The sequence below is a fragment of the Orbicella faveolata genome, unplaced genomic scaffold (genome assembly GCF_042242905.1).
Source record: "Orbicella faveolata isolate gen_17 unplaced genomic scaffold, um_ofav_v1 contig_1, whole genome shotgun sequence".
In the NCBI taxonomy this organism is placed as follows: Eukaryota; Metazoa; Cnidaria; class Anthozoa; order Scleractinia; family Merulinidae; genus Orbicella; species Orbicella faveolata.
Genome location: NW_028301536.1, coordinates 4,177,111 through 4,197,922, shown reverse-complemented (window position 1 = coordinate 4,197,922; position 20,812 = coordinate 4,177,111). Strand labels below are relative to the sequence as shown.

At 38.3% G+C, this 20,812-nt stretch overlaps 3 protein-coding genes across 4 annotated transcripts; 1 reads left to right on the top strand and 2 right to left on the bottom strand.

Annotated features, from left to right (window-relative positions):
• Positions 1-472: 472 nt before the first annotated feature.
• Positions 473-3,066, bottom strand: LOC110052442 (Golgi-associated plant pathogenesis-related protein 1-like). The gene is made up of 4 exons (XM_020758576.2): positions 3,030-3,066; positions 1,953-2,020; positions 1,298-1,540; positions 473-981 (listed from the first exon to the last, which is right to left on the bottom strand). Exons 1-4 carry the CDS (start codon positions 3,064-3,066, stop codon positions 763-765), a joined length of 567 nt encoding a protein of 188 aa, XP_020614235.2. The 3' UTR covers positions 473-762.
• A 1,183-nt stretch (positions 3,067-4,249) lies between these two features.
• LOC110052338 (Golgi-associated plant pathogenesis-related protein 1-like) lies at positions 4,250-13,500 on the bottom strand. 2 transcript variants are annotated; one of them, XM_020758456.2, is made up of 4 exons: positions 13,342-13,500; positions 7,296-7,363; positions 6,146-6,388; positions 4,250-5,008 (listed from the first exon to the last, which is right to left on the bottom strand). In XM_020758456.2, exons 1-4 carry the CDS (start codon positions 13,397-13,399, stop codon positions 4,790-4,792), a joined length of 588 nt encoding a protein of 195 aa, XP_020614115.1. In that variant the 5' UTR covers positions 13,400-13,500; the 3' UTR covers positions 4,250-4,789. The 2 variants fall into 2 exon arrangements, with proteins under 2 accessions (XP_020614115.1, XP_020614116.1); XM_020758457.2 differs by lacking the exon at positions 13,342-13,500 and adding an exon at positions 12,342-12,497.
• Positions 13,501-18,277: 4,777 nt separating this feature from the next.
• Positions 18,278-20,749, top strand: LOC110052526 (homeobox protein MOX-2-like). Its single transcript, XM_020758654.2, has 2 exons — positions 18,278-18,996; positions 19,988-20,749. The coding sequence occupies exons 1-2, from the start codon at positions 18,675-18,677 to the stop codon at positions 20,275-20,277; spliced, it is 612 nt and encodes a 203-aa protein (XP_020614313.1). The 5' UTR covers positions 18,278-18,674; the 3' UTR covers positions 20,278-20,749.
• The last annotated feature ends 63 nt before the right edge of the window (positions 20,750-20,812 follow it).

The following is a 20,812-nucleotide window of genomic DNA, read 5'->3' as shown; positions in this document are numbered from 1 at the left end:
GTAGCTCAGCAAATGAGTACATAACAGGTCGATTTTGATGTGCGTTTAGGTTAATTATTTTTTCCACGTAGGACACACCAAGGCTATATTGAAACGTCGTGGGCTGAAAACGCTCCAGAAAATAATAAAAAAAGGAAACGTTGGTGTGGGAGGGAGAGGAAGGCAGGGTGTTTATTTGAGGGGGGTATTCTTTTGTAATTATTATTATCATATTTGCTGAATTACACTACTTTGAATACGTTGAGAGGTAGTGTGGCGATTATTACTTATATTGCCTAAGAGGACAGAGGTTTGTTTCTAAGGGGTTTATTCGATCAAGGAAAGTGCCTGTTAGACGATTTACCGAGACAGAAGTTTTAGTTTAATAGAATAAAGCAATTACATTAATGTGAAAAACTCAAATAATATAAAGTGTATCACTTTTCCTACGTTTGAGAGGAGAATAACGACAAAAATGACTCAAGGGAGCTGGTGTTATTGTCAGACGGTCATAACATTCCCATTTTATTTTCATTATTTCTCATGTATTTTCCAATATTCCACACAAATCAGTTACGCCTGAGCTAAACCAAAGCTTAAATTACTTAACTTAAGCTGCGCTCTCAAAGTGAAAGTTCCTGAAACATTGAATTCCATTGAAGAGACTAAAATCGCCCTCTACGGTCACAGTACTCTCTCTACATTAATAATGAAGATAAATGGTCTGTGCTGTTAGGAAAAAGTGAACTTCCCGGGTGGAAAAGCTTTGTTTTGTGGATGCTTTTAGAAAAAGACATTCAAAGCAATGATCGCAAAACTGATGGAAAACAAAGAAGATCGCGTTTGATCGACACCACCCGAATCCTTGCGCTCAGGAAAAACGTTCTCTCTGTAATCGTTGTTGAAATTCCCAGCAGGAGAATAGCGAACCACCACAACTACAAAGCCATCTGTCGCGGTAGCGTAAGCTGCTCCGATCTCTTTGGTATTTTTCCACACGAGCTGAGGAAAGACAGCAGACAAGTCCAATTTAATTGATACCACAGGACACTGACTCAAACAGGCTTAAAGCTGGACTACTGGACCACTTCAGTTTAGGATTGTGGCCATCGCATAAGTGAAACTAATTCTACATTATGGCATCAATTAACAAACGAGATCATGGCATTTTTTTCGCAAGATCGTCTCAGCCATTATTGGCGTCGGGTTGGGTGTACTGTGATTTTAAGATAGGTTGGATAAAGTGTTTTTTTCATCCATGTTGAAGTGAAGCTTTGCATAATAACGGTTGGCACAGGATTCCTAATAAAAAATTTACCTGAGTGAAGTGTCCTGTGTTCTTTGAAAATCCTGGTTTGTTGAAATCATAATTTGTAACCTCTCCATAAAACAGTTTTGTAGCCTCGGTACAAGGCTCTTTAGGAGGTGGTTTGCCCGACAGATAGAGATTCTCTCCTGGCTGCAAGTTTGGCGCGTGTTCAAATGTCTTGTTTTCTGCCAAATAGTCGGCCCAACGTTTTGCTCCGTTGGCCAGCTCCTCACTCCACGTCACAGGACCGACCTTTATTTTATTAAAATATATTTGCGTCATTGATACTTGTAAAGAACGAAACGTATAAAACGTGTTGCAACATAACTCAAGAGAACGTTACAACAACAAAACAACACAACGTAAAGCACGCTATCGTAACGTAACGAACAATATCGTAACTTACCGTACAGTGTTGTAACGTAATGTATCGTAACGTAGCGTATCGTATCGTATCGTATCGTAAACTAACGTAACGTAACGTAACATAGCGTAACGCGATATAACAAATAGCAATAAAAATTAAGAGATTTTTATGTCGCAGTTGGTGAGTGAAAGGAAGCATGCAATATAAAGCTTACGGCAGTTCCTTAATAAACGTTTATCCCACTGGTGTGAAGAATGTCCATGTCTGCATGCAGGGTAAATACTGAGGTATATTTACCTGATGTTTCTTACGGAATTCATTGTGCCACTTCAAACATTGTTCTTTGAACGGCAGGGTAGCTGCTTCTGCAAATAATTCAAAGAAACCCAAAATCGTGAAATAATCCTCGCCACAACCTACCTCAAATAGCAAATCGACTTCAGCTTATCAATCCGCTCGGAATACTTACAAATAAGGAGCTTAGGTTACCAATATGTTCCGCATTGTTTTCGACACTGCTTTTAACTGTAACTATCGATGAGCGCAAAATACAATGAGCGCAAATATTAAGAACGTCACGAACTGGCTAAAAGGTTTCAAAGAGATATCGACAATGACGTATGTTTTTTCTTTATCTTAAACCCTTGATATCGACAGTAGCTTATTGAACCAAAAGACTTTTAAAGACCTGACTAATTCTCAACGGTTAACAAGTATGACATCATCGGGATCAAAATTCACAAAAAGTTAAAATCGAGTCTGCATCTCGTCTCATACCCTCAGATATTGTTCTTGCTCTGTATAACATTAAGAGAATGAAATTATTTAATTTTGTCACTTCCGAGTCCAGGAAACACGTCTAAATGGCTAATTTTACTGGGTGAATCCACGGGAAGCAAAATTATTTCGCAAGGACAAAAATAAGACCGCCGTCTCAGTTAAAAATGGAAAATATATTTTATTGTTTGCATGCTACGCGATATTCTGATTCGCTCTAATAAAATATACATTTTAGACCCTTCTTGAGAAAAGCTCACATTTGACTTGCAGGATTCAGATTATTAATTATTTACTTTGGTGTGAGGAGGTAAGGCCACTCACTTCGAAGCTCAGGCTGGTTTATTTCATGTAACTTTGAGGAATAAGTTTTTTTATCCGTGTTCTGAAAGTTGAAAATGAAGTAGACTCAACTGCATCCTGAAAGAGTTTACCTAGACAATTTTTGTCTTAATTTTTTGATGATGTGTTTTAAAGCAGAGACTAATCTTAACTCGTTTTGTGGTAAAGAGAGATGACTATTCAGCCAACCGCCACCGTAAAGAAAAACAAGCTTTCTTGCTTCCTTCATTTAGCACTAGATACCCTTCAACTCACCTTCAGCACTGAGCGCTTTGCCCAAAATAACAGACATGATGGAAAAGAGAGCCCATGAAAACTGCATCTTCCAACTTTGGTGGCTTACAGAGGTCTAAATGAAACCGTCTTTGAAATAGAAAACAACTTTCGGCCACTTATCATATCCTGTTTGCGACAAATAGTGAAGTATTTTATTAGGGTCACGTTAACCGCCTTTGACGTGGTAGCTACAATACCATTGGCTGGTCTGAATTTTTATCTCACTGTGAGAATGAATACAAGTTTTTTCCTTTTTTTTTCTGAAAAGTCTGTGCTAATGCAATGCCCTTATTCATGGAAATGATAACAGAAACCGACTTTGCTTACTTATTGGTTCAAATAGTTGAAACACCTTTAAAATTCAATGACATAACAAAGCTGTGTATCGACGAGCCCTAACAACGAAAGCTTTTATTAATAATAAGATTATTTCTCGAGAATCTATAAAATATTCAACTTAGACCTGGGTGACAATATTGGTTAGCAGTTGAGAAAATGTAATTAGAAAAACAGAAACTACACCTATAACTTTCTGGTTAAAAGATCATTGCTTTTCATTGGCTTTCATATATGTATGACGTACTTTTTGTCAGCAATAGAGATGAGGATGTCTTAATTTTCACAGATTAGCTGTCTTTTATCGTAGACCCTGCAATCTTGGCCAAAACGTGAAACAAAAAACAAAAGACAGCACAATACAGACTGAAGATTTTCAAGCTGTGAAAACCCTTTGTTAGTACTTTTTCCAACAGTCCCAACGTAAACTATTAACCAAATCCTTTTGGTTTCTCATTTAAAGGTGTATCAAACCATATCACCAACGTAAACGTTGTTCAGCGATAAAATATACCTTTGTATTCTGACCCGGTAGTTATCTGGTTCAATTCTTGCACAAGCCACGATCAGTGACACAACATAAAGTAAACTCATCCAGTTTGTGTCCCAGAAAATAAAAGAAGGGAAGAGAGCAAAACGCTTGTATCAAATTTTCGCGGGCTTTTTTTGGGTAGGAGCTTGTTCGTGGATCTACGGATGTTTTGCTTTATAAAAGCCACGCATACAATAAAATTTAGTCTGTCCACAGATACTCTACTTTGCCTTGAGTTCGTCGAGATCGCAAGCTTAGCGAAATATTAACCTGGCGGGTGGGATACACGCGATGAAACGCATGCGGGTGATCTGGGCAGACTAAATAAAACTAGAACAATCGGATTATTTATTAGCACATCAAAATGACTTAACATTTCCAACATAAGAGATCAAACGGAACAAGCTCAACTCCACAACCATTCTTTGCAAATGAGCATTTGAAAAAAGCAGTTATTAGGAGATATCAAAATTTTGTACTTCTTCGATCTATCCTATGTTCTTAAGAGAGTACTTTTCAAAAGAAAAGATCCTTTTTTTCAGTCATCCGATTTACTCTATGTCTATTTTATGCCATGTTTTCAGTGCATTAGACTTCAGTGACTAGCTAGTTATAACAGTGGAAACTCAACTAAGGGTTCGTGAGGCGACACGCACATGTTTATATAGTCTACAAAAATTGCCTATTCTATTATCAAAAACCTATATAGTCAAGTGATAACAGACATGGACTATTAAATTAATTAGTAAATGTCAATTTCGTATTAATTAACATGACATATATTATGAAGCTAAAAATTATATAGTTACAAAAAGTGAAAAACCCTGGCTAAAACCTTGTTTGTTTTACAGCGTTGTTTTGCGAATCCTTTTCAGAAAAAGGTCTTAAAAGCAGCTCCAGTAACAACAACAAATCCGACGAAAACAAACGAAAAACGAGTTTGACCGGCCCCACTGAGTTCTGGCAAGACATTTTCCTTGTATTGTCCGACGTAATTTCCTGCAGGGGAATATCGAACAACCACCACAAGACGGCTATCCCTCCTGGCAGCCTGTGCTGCTCCGATCTGTTTGGTCTTTTTCCACACGAGCTGATGAAAAAAGTAAAAAGCAAAAAACAGATAAATTTCATTAATACCTCAGTAATCGGGTTTCACTTGATTTTCGTAAAACTAAGACCAAGAAATCTCTATGCTCTGGACAATGTCAATCTTCTACGCAGACACCCGGGGGGGGGGGGGGGGGGGGCGGGGGGCGGGGACGGAACTCCCATACAAAAAGGACGGGGTTGCTCGCCGTACCTTTTAGGGGTGAAAACGCGGTTTTGGGAGGGAGTTCCGCGGCCTCGAAAGGTCCACAGCAGGAGCATTTGCGGTACCTTTTAGGGTATTGAAACGAAAAAAATTGACAGGAGATGATCTGCTATTTTAGAATTGGTACCTCTTAGGTGTGAAAAACATTTCAAGCCGCGCCCACAAAACAGGATCTTGGTACCTCTTAGGGTTTCTTTACAAAATTTCCGACGAGCAACCCCGTCCTTTTTACATGGGAGTCCCCCAACCCCGGACGAAGACAATCTAGGGAACCAATCAAAACTCTAGGTAACTACTTTAGTTTCGAGGATTGTTTATTTGATTAGATTGTTCAAACTTCTTTGTGGTTGGTCAGAGTGATTTGCTTCGGCGGAAATGCAGAAAAAACAAAAACAAAAACAAAAACAAAACAAACAACGACAAAAAAAACTGTCTCTACGGTTTCTCTGGTCATTGTTGGGATCATTGTTGTGTTCAGACATGACAGTGAACTCGGTAAAGCCACTCTTAATCTGCGGCTGGAAACCTACATGTATAATTGAACAACGAATAGAGTCCTAGGGCTGAAGACAAGTTAGTCCTATTTGAGACAGGCGAATGAAGAAGTACCCCGATAGAGCATTCAATCTCCCACGGAGATGGTGGTTACGACATACATCTGTAGCAAAGGTTAAGTCTGCACGCATACGAGCCAAGTGGCCCATTAGGCCGGAGCTTATCTCGGTCTCTGTAGCATGAAGCGACTAGGAGTATTTGTACTTCCCCCTGGATGGGATGCTAGTCCATTGCAGTGTTGCCCCCAGCATTAAATTCGCCGGTACCCATTTATACACCTGGTGGAGAGAGGCACTGTGAGAGTAAAGTAGATTACTCACGAACAGTACATTACACGAGGATTCGCAAAAATAAATTTACCTGAGTGAAGTGCCCGGTTTCCATTGAAAATCCAGGTTTGTTGAAATCATACTTTTTAATCTCCTCGTAGAAAAGTGTTGTGGCCTCGGTGCAAGTCTCTTCGGGAAGCGGTTTGCCTGATAAATAAAGATTCTCTCCAGGCGCTATACCTTCCGCATGTTTAAATGTGTTGTTTCGTGCTAAAATATCAGCCCAACTTTGTGCTCCTCTGGTGAGCTCGTCGCTCCAAGTCACGGGATCCACCTACATTTTGGTATAAATGATAAATAAAATCGGAAACTGATCCTTACGGTAGGGAGAGGAGATGAAGGTAGAAGTAGAGCAAAACAATAGCAGTGAAGATTTTTTTTTTTCAGGCTTAGTTTCACAACTGCTTAAGTTGCAACTGCGATGATCAATCATGTCTTGAAATGAAAATCAGTACTGCAAGATAAATTTTTCCTGGATAGTTCGGTTTGGAAAACAAACCTTTTTGAGGGGCCGGAAGAGAAAAAAAAATGGATTTAATAGGTTCAGACAGAACGTGAAATATAATTAAAATGGCACATCATGTTATTCTATCGTAGCGTGTGTCGCGTTGTGTTGTGTCACGCCGTGTGATTTCGTGTCTTGTCACGTCACGTGAGGCCATAACCGAGCAAGTAATTTCATATCATGCCATGTCATGATTTGTACGTATCATTTTATGTCATGCCATGTCAGGTCAGATGAAGTCAAACCAGCTCAGTTTAATGTCACTTCAGGTTAGGTCATGCCATTTCAATAATTTCAAGCCAGATCTTGTCTGATCAAGTCATCTTGTGTCATATTCATGTCTCGCCATGTCTCACCATGTCATGCTGTGTTGCCCTGTGTTGTCATGTATTGTCGGATCACGTTATATTGCACCATATAGTAAAAAAAAAATTCACTTGATTGATTGAAACAAAATGTGCCATGTGATTGGCCATAGTTTAAAAATGGGGAAGTTTACACCACAATCGTAAAGTTCGTAAATCTGCATCGTCGGTAAACACTCAGACTTGTTTAGGCCAATATCTGCATGCTCGGTTTCTCAGATTTGTTTACGTCAGTATCTACATGCTTGGTAAACACTCAGATTTGTTTACTTCAATATCCACATGCTCGGTAAACACTCAGATTTGTTTACCTGGTGTCTCTTACGGAATTCATTATGCCACTTCAGACATTGTTCTTTAAACGGTGGGATAGCTGCTTCTGTGGTTGATAGAAAGAAAAAAGAATCATTACATCAATCGCATTGCCTTTCTACCTTAAACGTAACAGCACACTAGCTGAATCATTTGAGTAAAAACAAAGGAAAAAATAAGTCAGGGCAGACATGCCCAATTATATTTGCAGTTATTGTAAACTGGTTAAACCAGTTTACCCAGCTACCAGTATCAACAAAAGATAAAGTCAGTAACACTTTTTACTTTAGTTGAAAGTTAATTTTGATGATGTTATTAGCCTGTGAACACTTTACAAAGGGTTGTGTGACATCTTTTCTCTAGTTTATTATTTGTATTTTTTTACATCAGTTAAGTTTAACCGTTTCTTTGTATGAACAAAATTGTCGTTGGTTTGTGGCCGGTTTTCGACGACATGGCGGCTAAAAGTAACCCTGTCCACGAAGTTTTAAAATATGGCTAGTCATCCTTAATAATACTGCTGCCCGCCAAAACGTTGATAGCGAAACATTGGATTCCATTCTGCCTGGGAACAGCAAAAGAATTACAAGAACTTTTTGGGATGAAAGCAAACACCAATTCATAGAAATAGCTCAATCAATGCAAAATAGTTTTCAAAGTCTTTTTTTTTTAATCGACGGCTGTTAAAGACGAAATAGAAACAAGTTAGAATATGACATTGACTTCATTTAAGCGTCAGCGTACTTAATTCTACTACGATAATTGCCACGAGCATAAATGATGGGAAGTTAAGTGGTTACAAAAAAGGAAGCGACCTTGAAGTAGAACTCGGACAGAACTACCGAGAGCAAACCCAGACAGTGTGAGGATATGGAACAGGACCTTCACATCTGAAAATCCAGTTCTCTAAATCACTCGGCCACGCGACCTCCTATTGCTGCCTCTTTCTATGTCTCCGGTGTATCTTAGATGTAGTTCTCTGTTGATGTGCTCTAGTAAGAAATGAACTGATGTTTTGTTATTAGGGAAATCTACCACAAGCTCAGTTTACTCTGATGAAAATTTTCATAAGATTCATGTTAGGGAAATGCCTCATTCAGCCTTTTTACCAGTTTTCTCAGTACTAGGAAGTACTGGAAATGCTAAAGTACACTGATCGTGCCACTCCATGCAAATGCAATAACAGGGCTCGACATACTAGCTTTCAGAATGTGACCTCTTTCTCATTTCTTTCAGTGTGTTTGGGGGAGCTAGTATTTTCTCAAAGCCACGGGGGCCAAAATAAAAAGCAGACCGAAATTCACCTACTCATCATGGAAACATCGATTTCCAAACCCTATTCTTTTAGTTGCATTCTAATCTTTAAATGTAGTCTTGAGTCTTGCGTCTAATTAAATAGCACTGGAGTCAACTGGCAGCTAAATAACATTTCGTTTGTACATAAAACTCATTTCCTTAAAAAAAAAAAAAAAAAAAGCCAAATGGGATGTTTTCAGATCCTTGTGGGAAAAACATTTTAACCATAAAACCACGAGGTGTTTTGTAGTACTCTTAAATTAACGACCACATTACGATCCGCAAAGTTACAAATTCAGCCATAAGTCAACAAACAAAATTCGAAAAAGAAAATTCCGAGAACTATCGCTAGTCTCTGCGAACTTTTTGATTCATTTCGATAATACGTTACGTCTGCGCCCAATTGTTGTCAGAGTCTTAAAATATTTTGCAGTTTTCTTCCTCTCACATTTTTAAGTTCTGCTTTGGTTGCTTAAAGGCTATTTTACGACGTTAACTAATATTTTGACGGCCAGTTACCTTCGTCGACTGTTAGTCAAAACTTGTGGAAACAGCTCCAAAATATCAAGAACTTTACATTCTTTCATTTTGCATTGAGTACAGTGTTGACAAAAAAAAATTATTTGATTGACTTTGGAGACCTCACTTGCTTTGTAAACATGACTTGTTCCAGGCTAGAGATTATTAAAAATAATCTAATTATTCAAAAATGTACAGCAACAGCAAAAATTGCCCAAAGGAGAAGGCTTAATCTCAAAATTGAGAAACGTATAGTGAACAAAACAGTTTTCCAGTTGCTCTAAATTTCAGAGCCTGTATTGTTTCTCCTTTAGTTGAACCTGTTTTAACCTTATGCTCTTTAAATCTAAGTCTTGCTTTGTCAGTAAAGATGAAACTACACCTTCTACGAAGCCAGAATCACCTTACGAGCAACGAAACTTAGTTTTCAAATTTGAATACAAACGTTTCTTAATAACTTGCTCGAATCTTACCTCCGAAGAATGTCCTGCAACCCAAGATAGCTGATACAAGGAAAATTAAAGCAAAACGCACCGGCATTTTTGAAACTGGGCAAAAATCACTCTCTAGGATACGAGTTCTGTCAAATCACCTACTGATATCATGTCCACAACAAGCACTTCCTTTATAGCAAAGCAGGGATAATAAAATATTTATGTTACCTGTTGTACAAGTCCAGTCAAAGCGGAGCAGAATATAATTAGAACTATGGTAGACATAATAAAGCTTTTCTTCACCTAATATGTGTGCGTAATTGCAGGTCTTCTGCTACTACTGATTTGAGCGACTCGGGTTTGAATTTTCAACAATATAAATGCAACAATATAAAGGCATTGCTTTGGAGGAAAATATTGTTTATCTTCGAAGTTGGGTGCTTACCGCTAAGAAACAAAATAGAAACAAACCGCAATTTGTTTCAGCAAGCAAAACAAAACAAATGCAAAAAAGTTTGATTTCTGTAGGACCAAAGGAAACCAGACGAGCTCAATGTGTACACCAAAAAACATGATTTGAAATGCTCAAAAATCGTTTTTATTTCTTATTTAATAGCTCGGTTACTTTCTTACTAGTAGCGAGGCCTCAAGCTGACATAAAACAAAGACTTGAGAGTGTTCGTGAACATTTTGAGCGCGGTGAAATCCACCTATGTTTGTGCATTGCTGGTTGCTGACCCAGCTTGGTCGGGATGACCAAAAAATCACCACTACACCTTGTAACACAACTTTGTGGGAAGAGGCGCTGTGAGAGCAAAGTGCATGTTTTTCCCGCGAACAGCACCAACACTATGGCCACTGTCAGTCTCCCGCTTGCAATTTGAAATGTCGGTTAACAAATTCCACGTCATTTAATCACAATAATCACATTTGACGAATGTATTAATTAAAAGTTACTGTTTAGTCCACTTTCTGGAAGCTTGAATCAGTACTTCTATGTCAGAACTGGAAATTAAAATTTTGGCTAAGCTCATGAGACATACGCAATCAAAACGCGCCTATGTTTGTTTGCCTGCTTGTGCATTTTAGGAGTCTTTTAAAGGACGAACGTGAAGCGGTTTTTGGACGTTAGTAAAAAGAAATGCTCTCATTGTTTATACAATGTAATGTTTTCTTTATATAATTCGATGTGTTCCGACATCACTCATTGCATGTTTACAGAAGCGCTCTTCTTTTGTCGGCCTCAAACAAAGGAAGTTGGTCAATATTTTTTCAAATACGGACTTAACGCTCGGTCAATAACTCCGCCTATCATTCCCAGGCAGATTTAATTGACAATTAACTCTTAAGTATTTGATAGACCGACTAAGTAAACTTAGATGCCGGTAAATGATCTGGGGATTATTGAACTGAACTACTAAATTGTGTTGCATGGGTTTGCTTGTTTACCGTATTTGCATGATAGTTGTTCCCTTGGGTAGAAAAAGCATCTTTGTTAAACCCTTAAATAAGTGCTCCATTTAAGCCGCATTAACTGAGGCTTTTCAGTTCAGTTCTAAAGTTACTTGATCTAAAACACCGACACGAAAGCAGCAAAACGAGCTAACTGGCGTTATGAACTTAAGGAAATCCTTTTCATAATATTTGCTGTTGACCAAACGAACAACTTTAGTTATGAGAAATTAACTCCAGTTTATTATAATGGAGTCTCGCCTTTGTGAGAAGACTAAATATGAAATGCAAATGTTTGGACTATTAGAAAACAATTACACTGCTGTAAGAAATTCAGCAACAAACAACCTCTTCCTAAAATTTCAGATTTTTTCATCTTTTCTTTTTCTAGTTAACTTCTATTTATATAGTGGAGTCTCGTCTATGTGTGAAGAACAATTATGAAATGCAAACATTTGGACCACTCAAAAACGATTACACTGCTGAGGGAATTTCAGCAACAACAATCTTTTCCTAAAATTTCTGATTTTTTATCTTTTCTTTTGCTGCACGACTGAAAATCATTATCATTCTCTTGTGTATTTGAAATTTACAAAAACATGATATTGATATTGTAACAACATTACGAGAATAGGTTTTAGGGAAGGAAAAATTGTAAGGTCTCGTGAATGTGCTTTGATTTGTTGACTTCATAGATGATGACTTGAACAAAAAACCGACGCAGTGTTTTGTTTTACTGCAAGTCAGAATATTTGTGCATCTCAAAGTTTTGAAAACTTTGCTACGGGGCAAATCTTCTTCTACACAGCACTACATGATAACTGTCATTTAACAGCAAATTAAAGAAGTTGCTCATTACGTTTTTGTTAACATACTTGTCAGAGAAAAGTAACGTCGCTATAGAGAGGAAGACCAATGTATCCAAAGTACAAAAGTTTTGACCATTTCGCGATGGATGCAATCAGGAACTATCTACAGAGTTCAGGCCGAAACAAAGATGCCCCTGTCATATGCAGGCCCCGCATTGTTAATCGGTCAATCTCTTGCTAGGGTTCATAAACAGTGAATTTATTGTTACTGTTCACAAATCTAACACAGAATCTACACACAATGTCGTTGGTTTCTTCTCTACCAACATTAGAATCATTTATGAGTTTTAAGCATCATCTGATGTTAACTTTCCTGGCGTTGCACAGATACTTTGCTTGGAGTTAATTTATACTTCACAAGTAAAAAGAGTGCAAGATTTTAAGCAGAAAGTTCGTTCACAAAAAATATAAGCACCGCAAAGTGTTGTGAAGAACTAATACAGGCCAAGATGTAGGTTAACTTTAAAAATCTTACCGTTGAGTTGAAGGAAAATAACCTCGATCAACAAAAGAACAAGTACAGCCATTTCTCACGAAGACAGTTTGCAACCTGTGCCGCTATCGATCTTTCGCAGCAGCCTCATTGAGTGAAACAAATGCTTTTTCAAATAGTCAATGATTTAATTCTTCTGGGACTTAAGGCCACTTACACTGTCAAAGTTAAAAAGACGTCACCGATATTTTTGAAACTGCTAATTAGGGATGCTTATTATACTTGATTTCTTGGCTATGGACACTGCCTTTCGGCAAAAATACGATTTACATGCAACTGAAGAATGGTCTTGATGGTGCCTAAGTTATTGCAAAACATACTGTAATTAGAGCTAGTTCAGTTATTAGACAATTATTCTAGCTCGCCCAGCAGTGTTTCTTGGTCAGGGGACTGGTAATGATCAGTCGTGAACATTCCGGAGCCGCTAGGAGATTGGGCAGAGTACGATTAAACTCAACTGTCCCTCGGGCTAGAGTCGTGACTCGCAAAGCTCGGGTTGTCCCATGAAAAGAAATAAATAGCCATAAAGATCAGGCAATAGTGAACAAAATGGCCCTTTATAACGTGTAAAAGGCGAAAATAAAACTTAAGAGAAGGAGAACAGTTCTAAATCGAGTACTAAAACAAACAGAAAGCAAACAAATTCATTACCAAGAACACAAATGAAACTCGACATCGAGGACCTTTTAAATTTCTTCTTTCATTCCACTGCAATGATTTAGCAAGCTTGAAGAAAATTTTATCAAGCATTTGATCTGTGTTGCTTTTTCATCCTTTCAAAACTGACGGATAAAAATTTTTTCGAAAGCGGCTGATCCAGCTCAAAGTATTTTAGAAGTTACACGGATCTTTCCGTCTTTTAAAGAAAAGTGAAATTTGAATGACACTGATAACGTGAACTTGATTAAAATGCTATATTTTAAATTCTGATGTATCATTTAGCCACATTAAAATGAAGACACAAAATAAAATGTTACTGTACCTTTAGTAGCAACTAAACCAAAGTAAAGGCCGCTTAATACCATCAAAACTCGTCTCATGATTTTGACTTTACGTCAGGAAAAACACGAATTGCCTGCAAGCTTAATTAAGAACTGTCCTTCGCTGAATGAATATTGTTGTCACTTGTAGTCATAATTGCAAATAATTTAGCCAGCTTGCGTCATACAAAGAGAACTGTTTTAATAACTGTCTCTTGCACCTTTTATTTATACAAATACCTGCTTAAACATAACACCACCGACTAAATTTGGTCGTCTCCTTACAACAAACTGCGTCATCCAAATTTGAAAATATTGACGATGTCTCAGGTGATTTTTCCGCCATATTGTCTGCAACAATATATGGAGAAAAGCCAAGAAGGTGGCACGTGAAAGGGAAGACGACAATTTAATAATTAATTTGACTACAAGGCTGACGGTTTGGCGGGAGTTGGCATGCATTACCAGGCATATGTTTAAGGACTGTGGATCTAAAATTAGGCTGCGCCTAATGTTAATTACAAAGATGTTCGTTTAATTTGGCAGGAACTTGACACCACCAGGCATATGATTGAGGGCTGTCAATCCAAGATTAGGTCAAGGTGAGTAGAAAATGAAACAGTCTCTCTCTCTGACATCATGTAAAAAGAGCTACGAAAAAAAAACGACACTTATTTGAACTACAAAAATACCGGTACAAAGTGCAGCACTAAATTTCATGTCATAACACTTCCAAAAGACTCCAAAATCAGCCCTTTACGCTAGGTCTAGAAATGATTTTGGGTTGAAAAATTGATGTTTTTTTTTTTTCAGGGATTGCTTCGATTCCACACGAGTTTCTGGCACGAGCCTTCCAAGTCGCCGTTTTCTGAAAATTCATGAAATACCAGTGTTTTTCAATGCTCAAGATCCACATGGTAGGTGAAAAGGTTTGGCAACATTTTGTACAAACCCTAGACTCAGGCACCGTTTAAATACGCGAGGCATGTTTTTAAATACAATTTCTTTTTCTTTATTTTTTTCCATTACATTTGTTACTTATTTGCATATTGAGTAACATGTCCGTTTTGGGAATAAAGCAGTTTTGTTTGCCGACCTATAACTAATAATAGGGGTTTGCTGAAAACGGAACAATTGAGCTGAAATGGAAGAATTATTCAAATCATTGTTTTGACTGTCAATTTTCCAGAGTAATAGAGAGATGGCAAACTTCAGAGAAAGACTGAAACCCATTCTAGCCGAGGGTCAATCGAAAATCTCTCATTTTTTGAGGTAGAAAAAATGTTTGGGCAGCTGAAACTGCAAAGCAATATTGCTGACGACAAACTAATTTATGCTCCTGGGACTTTTTGGCTGATATTCAAACTGATAAGGAAAACAAAGCGAATATTTGGTCTGTCACTTTACTCAAATTCATCATCAAAAGGACGTGAAAAATACTCCGCTGCAACTACAGTTCTGGCCCGGGTTGTTAGAAAGGTGGATAATGTTATCCGCCGGATAAATCACTATCCAGCGAATAGCGCGGTTTGTTTTGTAAACGCTTATTCACTGGATAGCAATTTATCCGGTGGATAGTGTTATTCAGCCGGCCTTCCAATAACTGGGGCCTGATTTACCTGGTTGCTATTTTTGGGAAATTGGTTTTGGTTTTAGGCTTTGGGCTTTGAAGTTTCCGCTAACATATTTGGCTAAAAGGTGTAGAGAAAAATTATGCAGTTAAGCTTACATTAACATTGTGGCCTTAATGTTTTTTTGAGTGGCTAAAAAGCTTCAAGGAAGCATTCCCTGTACAACATAGTCAGGAAACATTTTTGCGTCGTTTCTTTATTGGGAAGGCAAAACTTCACATGAGATAAACACAACGACTAGCACTTCTCATATAAAGTCAGTTCTTAGCTTCGTGTCCGCTTTTCGTTGATTCTCTAAACGTGATAGGGGTAATAAGGAGCAACTTAGCTGATACGACAGACGAAAATATAAATATATCGATATAAGTCCAAGATATTTGACTGGTTTGCAGGGTAGAACTATAGGCTAAAAAGTGTTCAGAGACAAAAAACAAACAAACAAACAAACAAACAAACAAACAAACAAACAAACAAAAAATATTGAACAACTGACCAAAATAACTCAGTTTTATATTAGATGAAATGAAAAATTGTGGAAGTGCTGCTCTCACCTTATCGGCGACTTTATCAGTCATATAAAGTCGCGAGGAAAGGAGAGAAAAATATATATAAAATATGGTAAAATAATGGGTTGCAAAGTTTCCCTTTCGTAGTGCATCGTTAAATAATTGAGGAATCCGGAAACGGCACGATAGCATAGACTTGTACCAATTTTCTAAATAGCTATCTCTTTAGTGCAGTTTTCAACTGAGTGTCGTAAAACCAAAACCAAAGTAATCACTCTAGCCAATCACAAAGGGCACAGACAATACGTTGAACCAATCAAAACTCGAAGTCATTACATGTAGCTGACGCATAGCGCGGGAAATCGAGTGGGAGTGAGTCACAAATGGTTTTGGTTTTACTTCTGATTGGTTGAAACAGTGGCGCGAGTTTTGTTAAGAAAATCGTGAAGCGTAGTTGATGCAAAAACAAATTACTTTTCGACATTCAAATGAAAACCGCTCTAATAAAGCAGCACCAGTAGTTTTGTTTATATTGCTAGCTATATAATATTAAAATAATTCAGCCACGGCAACACTTGCTGTTCTTTTCTAGGTTTTTCTAGGATGTGGCGAAGCATTTCATTCTTGCTCAATATATTAAATATCGTCACCTGAAACAAGCCAACACAAGCAGAAAAGAACACATAAACACGTCCCCTCTAAAAGCCGGGATTTTTTTTGTATGTATTGGTCTGTCAATGAGTCATTATTTTACAAACAGATCAACAACTTACAAATTGAAAGAATAAGAAATAATTAAAACTGGGATCAAAATTTGACAAAAAATAAAACATTCAAGAAAAGACGAACGTTTTCACATAGAGGGCTTTTTAACAAATGATAACTGGTTCAAAATGCTTAAAGGTAGGCTAATTGTTAAAAGTGTTTTCGTGGTTAAGCCTTTAAAGATTTCCCCATTCTTCGATACTGAATAACACGAGTTTTTCAACGTCTGAACCCGGGAACCGTCAGATAGCTTGGTTGTTGAGTGCTGTTCATTTAAGAAGGATCAATAAAAACTGTCAGTTATTGTAAGAGAACTGATTTGTTGCTATTGTCAGCAGATGTGAACTAGAAAAACTATATTTTTCTTTTGTCCATGGAGCAGGTATTCAATAATTGCACGTGACACTTTTAATGAAAAAGAAGGCATCTTGTGGATTTTCATGTTACAGGTACCGTGACCACCAGACTTTGCAGTCATCACAAATAGATTAAATCGCTTCTACATATTACAGGAACTCGAACGAGAATTAAATTTGAAAACGCAGCTTTCTTTCTACAGTTAAGCCTATCGTCCGCACTTGAGTCCGTTCCGAAAACGGAGTTTTTTAACGCCGCTTCAAACCAGAGGAATTTGAAAACGCCGGCTTTTCGTTTTCGTGTGGACAAAAACGTTTTGAAAACGGAGCTTTTCGAAAACGATGCCGTCACGATTATAATGTGATTTCCCTGAACGAGGAGTTTCCTCAAACACAAATCCAAAATGACCGGCGGCAATTGTTGTGTTTTTAAATTCCTCCGACCTATTGTGGACGGGGCCTAAATTTCTGACTGGCTTTAGTGAGAAACAGTAGGATCGTACACATGCAGCTAGTAACAGGCAAACCATGGCACTTGCTTCAGTCATGTTTTTTTCGTTTTTGTTGTTTATAGTCATTGGAAACACCCTTAATACCTAGGACGAGAATTTCACCATGGACATCAGTCATAATTTTTCCATGGACATTGATATTGCCTTAGTCACAACTTTTTGCTGGCTCCTGTCCTGAACAGGGAATTGGTTTACCACGTGAAACAAAATTTAGCAGCTCGTGAATATACAATTTTAATTGCCTATATCACGAAGTGTATTAACGAAGCAGCAGTCCTGTGTATGAGTTATTAAAAAAAACTAAAAAAAAAAAAATGACGAGAAAACGATGTGGAAGAGAGTATAAATTAATGGTTTTAGACTGCAGCAGGGGCAAAAAGTAATTTCTTGGTCTGGTACACTAAACTGAAGAAAGGTCTCTACGCTTTAATTACACGCCCACTCAGTTTTTCAATGAACAGTCACATCATTACTCGGGAGGAACTCGCCAGCGTTTGTCTACTTCGTCGCGGATTGACAACATAATTAAGATTTTTGTAGAAACGATGGCTGGTTGCTTACAAGACCAGAATGTTTTTTACACTTGATTACAAGAGTTATGATTAGTGATGGAGAACAAATCAAATTAGAGACCCTTTTAATTTTAACTCTATGCTTTACAAAAAGCAAATATGGCTTGCTAAGAAACGTAAACTATATGACTCGTCAACTTACACTACATTTTGGTTTGCAGCATTCTGAAACTACGTTCACTAAAATACATTTTTGGCGGTATTTATAGACCTTTTCTTGTTCTCAAACGATTCAATTTTCCTCAATAGTTTTTTATTCTCGTAATTTTTCCACAATTGAAGCCCAATTTTTTTCTCGACTACATGGGTAATTGTCTTTAGATAAGCAACACTGAACGAGGTTTTAAGCACAATATAACTATTAAAACGTTAAGTGGCACTTACAGCCTCATTCAAGAAACTAATTAGGAAAAAGTCATTCGCCTGAGGCAACATATGATGTCCGTAAAAACACGTAATTGGTCATTATTAAAAAAAAAATCACGACTGTACATCATGTTATTCTCAAAATATCAGTAAATTGAAATGAGTTAGTATGTGCGAAATACTGTTACCATTGTAATGGAACCAAGTTCGAATTTTGCTTGAACTTTTTGTATGGGGTGTTTCAACAAAGTGCTATTTTCGTTTTTTTTTTTTCACCTGGGAGGGAATATAATTTTGGTGTGATATGGTGCTTATTCAAGTCTTTCTGATCAACATGCGGGTTCTCATGTCAATACGGGGGCAGATGTGGCTGGTATCTTAACCATTGATCTCAGTGGTGTTATAATTACAGAGCTAAATAGCTTGATCACTTGTCTTTGTCACGTCATATTCTCGATTAATAGCTCAAGGTGGATTTGCCGACATGAAATAACGATGCGTAATTACCTTTTTATTTCCCTACTTCACAGTCATTACCGGTTTAGTTTATCGTTCTGATCTTCAACTCTACAATAAATCGAGTCGTTGATCTTTCTTTGGACTCAGTAACTTCAACACACCCGAGAGATGGATCTCGAGCAAACTGGTCTTCGAGGTTATGTTTTTGTTCCATACTGCACCGAAGAGTGCTGTCAGAGCCAACTACAAGCTTTTCAGGCGGCTGTTCCTTCTTCGTACCCAACTTCTGCTTCAAAGTGTAACCCTTTTTTGCCGGAGCAGATAAGTTCAAGTAGCCTAGCTACGCACTCTTCACGATTTACATCGCTCAAGACTGGTGCCTACCGCGTGCTTTTTCCCGCCATTTCAAGAGAACTACCGAAGCCGTCTGAAGTTTCCCGCCATAAAGTCGGTGTAAAAAGTTTGCTGTCTACATTTCAACCAATTCAAGGTAGTAGTTTTCGCTTTTTACTCCATATATATTGTTACCTGTAGGCTTGGCGTCGTGGCTCATCATTAGTACCTTATCTGTACTCCTTTCTCGACGGAGGGAGTTGTTTGTCATCTCCAAGGAATGTTCCCTTACTGCTCAGTCACTTGATCACATCGTCGACGAATTTTTATTTGGGGGGGGGGGGGGGGGAGGGGGATTAATAGCTGATTAGGCATCATCGGAATATGGGATATCTGGGGGAAGATTATAGGGATACGGGACTCAGTATTGCGGTAAACTAATTAGAGCAATACAGGATAGGAGGAGATAATCTTAGGTTTTCACTGATCGATACAAGATGTAGAAGAAAGAAAGATCGGAGACTCGAAAGATTTTAATTGTCTGGAAATTTAAAACTCGGCTCTTACAGCTTTAGGCCCCGTTCACACTACGCCGTAGAAATTTGAAAACGCAGCTTTATTTCTACGGTCAGGCCTACCGTCCACACTAGTCTGTCACGAAAACAGAGCTTTTCGAAAACGTTCTTCAAACCGGAGCAATTTGAAAACGCCAGCTTTGCGTTTTCGTGTGGACGGAAAACATTTTGAACGGAGCTTTTCGAAAATGCTCTCCTATAACCGGAGGAATTTGTAAACGCCGGCTTTGCGTTTTCGTGTGGACGGAAAACATTTTGAAAACGGAGCTTCGCGAGAACGATGACATCACGATAATCACGTGATTTCTCTGCCCGAGGTTTCCTCAAACACAAATCTAAAATGACCGTAATTGCTGCGTTTTTAAATCTCTCTGGCGTAGTTGGACGGAAAACCTTTGAAACAATTTCAGAGTGAAAACGCCGTTTTCAAATTTCTCCAGCCTAGTTTGGACAGGGCCTTAGAGTGTTCAGAACGGTAAAATTTTCGATTTGCTGTCTAACTGATTTTTCGAGAGAGCACACTTTAAGTTGTTTCCACAGACGCATTACAAATATGTACTTGGTTTCTTTTAGAAAGTTTCCTGCAGACCAACGAGAGAGACTGGAAGATGGAAGTAAATTGCAGGTCGAAACGGAAGCGTACAATCTTCACGGCAGATCAGCTCGAACGACTGGAAAAAGAGTTTGACCGTCAACAGTATATTGTTGGCACACAAAGGTTCTATCTCGCGGCTGACCTGGGCCTCAATGAAACACAAGTTAAAATCTGGTTCCAGAATCGCAGAATCAAATGGAGAAGACAGAACTTGGCTCTTCGTCAAAGTCCAGTGAGAAGTAGATTCGAAAGCGAGGAAAATGACTAAACTGGAATTCTTCACATGCGGCGCTGTAGAACACGTGTACAAACTACCCTGTAAACTATCAGGGCAAACTTGGAACGGACCTGTTTTTGTGCGTATAGAAAGGGTTCCTTGAGTAATTTTAACCGCAATATGACGCAAAAACGTCATGTTGCTATTAGTCAACCCCCCAGTCACCCCAAAGTGGCCTTTTGGACAGTAACACTGTAATATAGCAATGGCATCGCAAAGCATTCGCTTTATCTGGCAGCTAGTTTCTCTTTGCTCCCAACATAATCTATCGTGAAAAGGTTTTTAACTTAGTGAGGTATGTTGCGCCTCGTGAACTTAAACATATGAAAAGCTTTCACAACTATTACCAGTACCACAAGATACACCCAACCTTTTCCCACGCCAATTTCAAGTCTACGTCGGCGCTTTTTACAGGCTCTCGTATTATACAGGATCACGCGGAGCTTGGGAAAGTGTTTGGGGGCGGGGGGGGGGGGGGGGGGCGGCGAAGCAGACCTGCAATAAACTACTGTGTATCTGTAGGAAT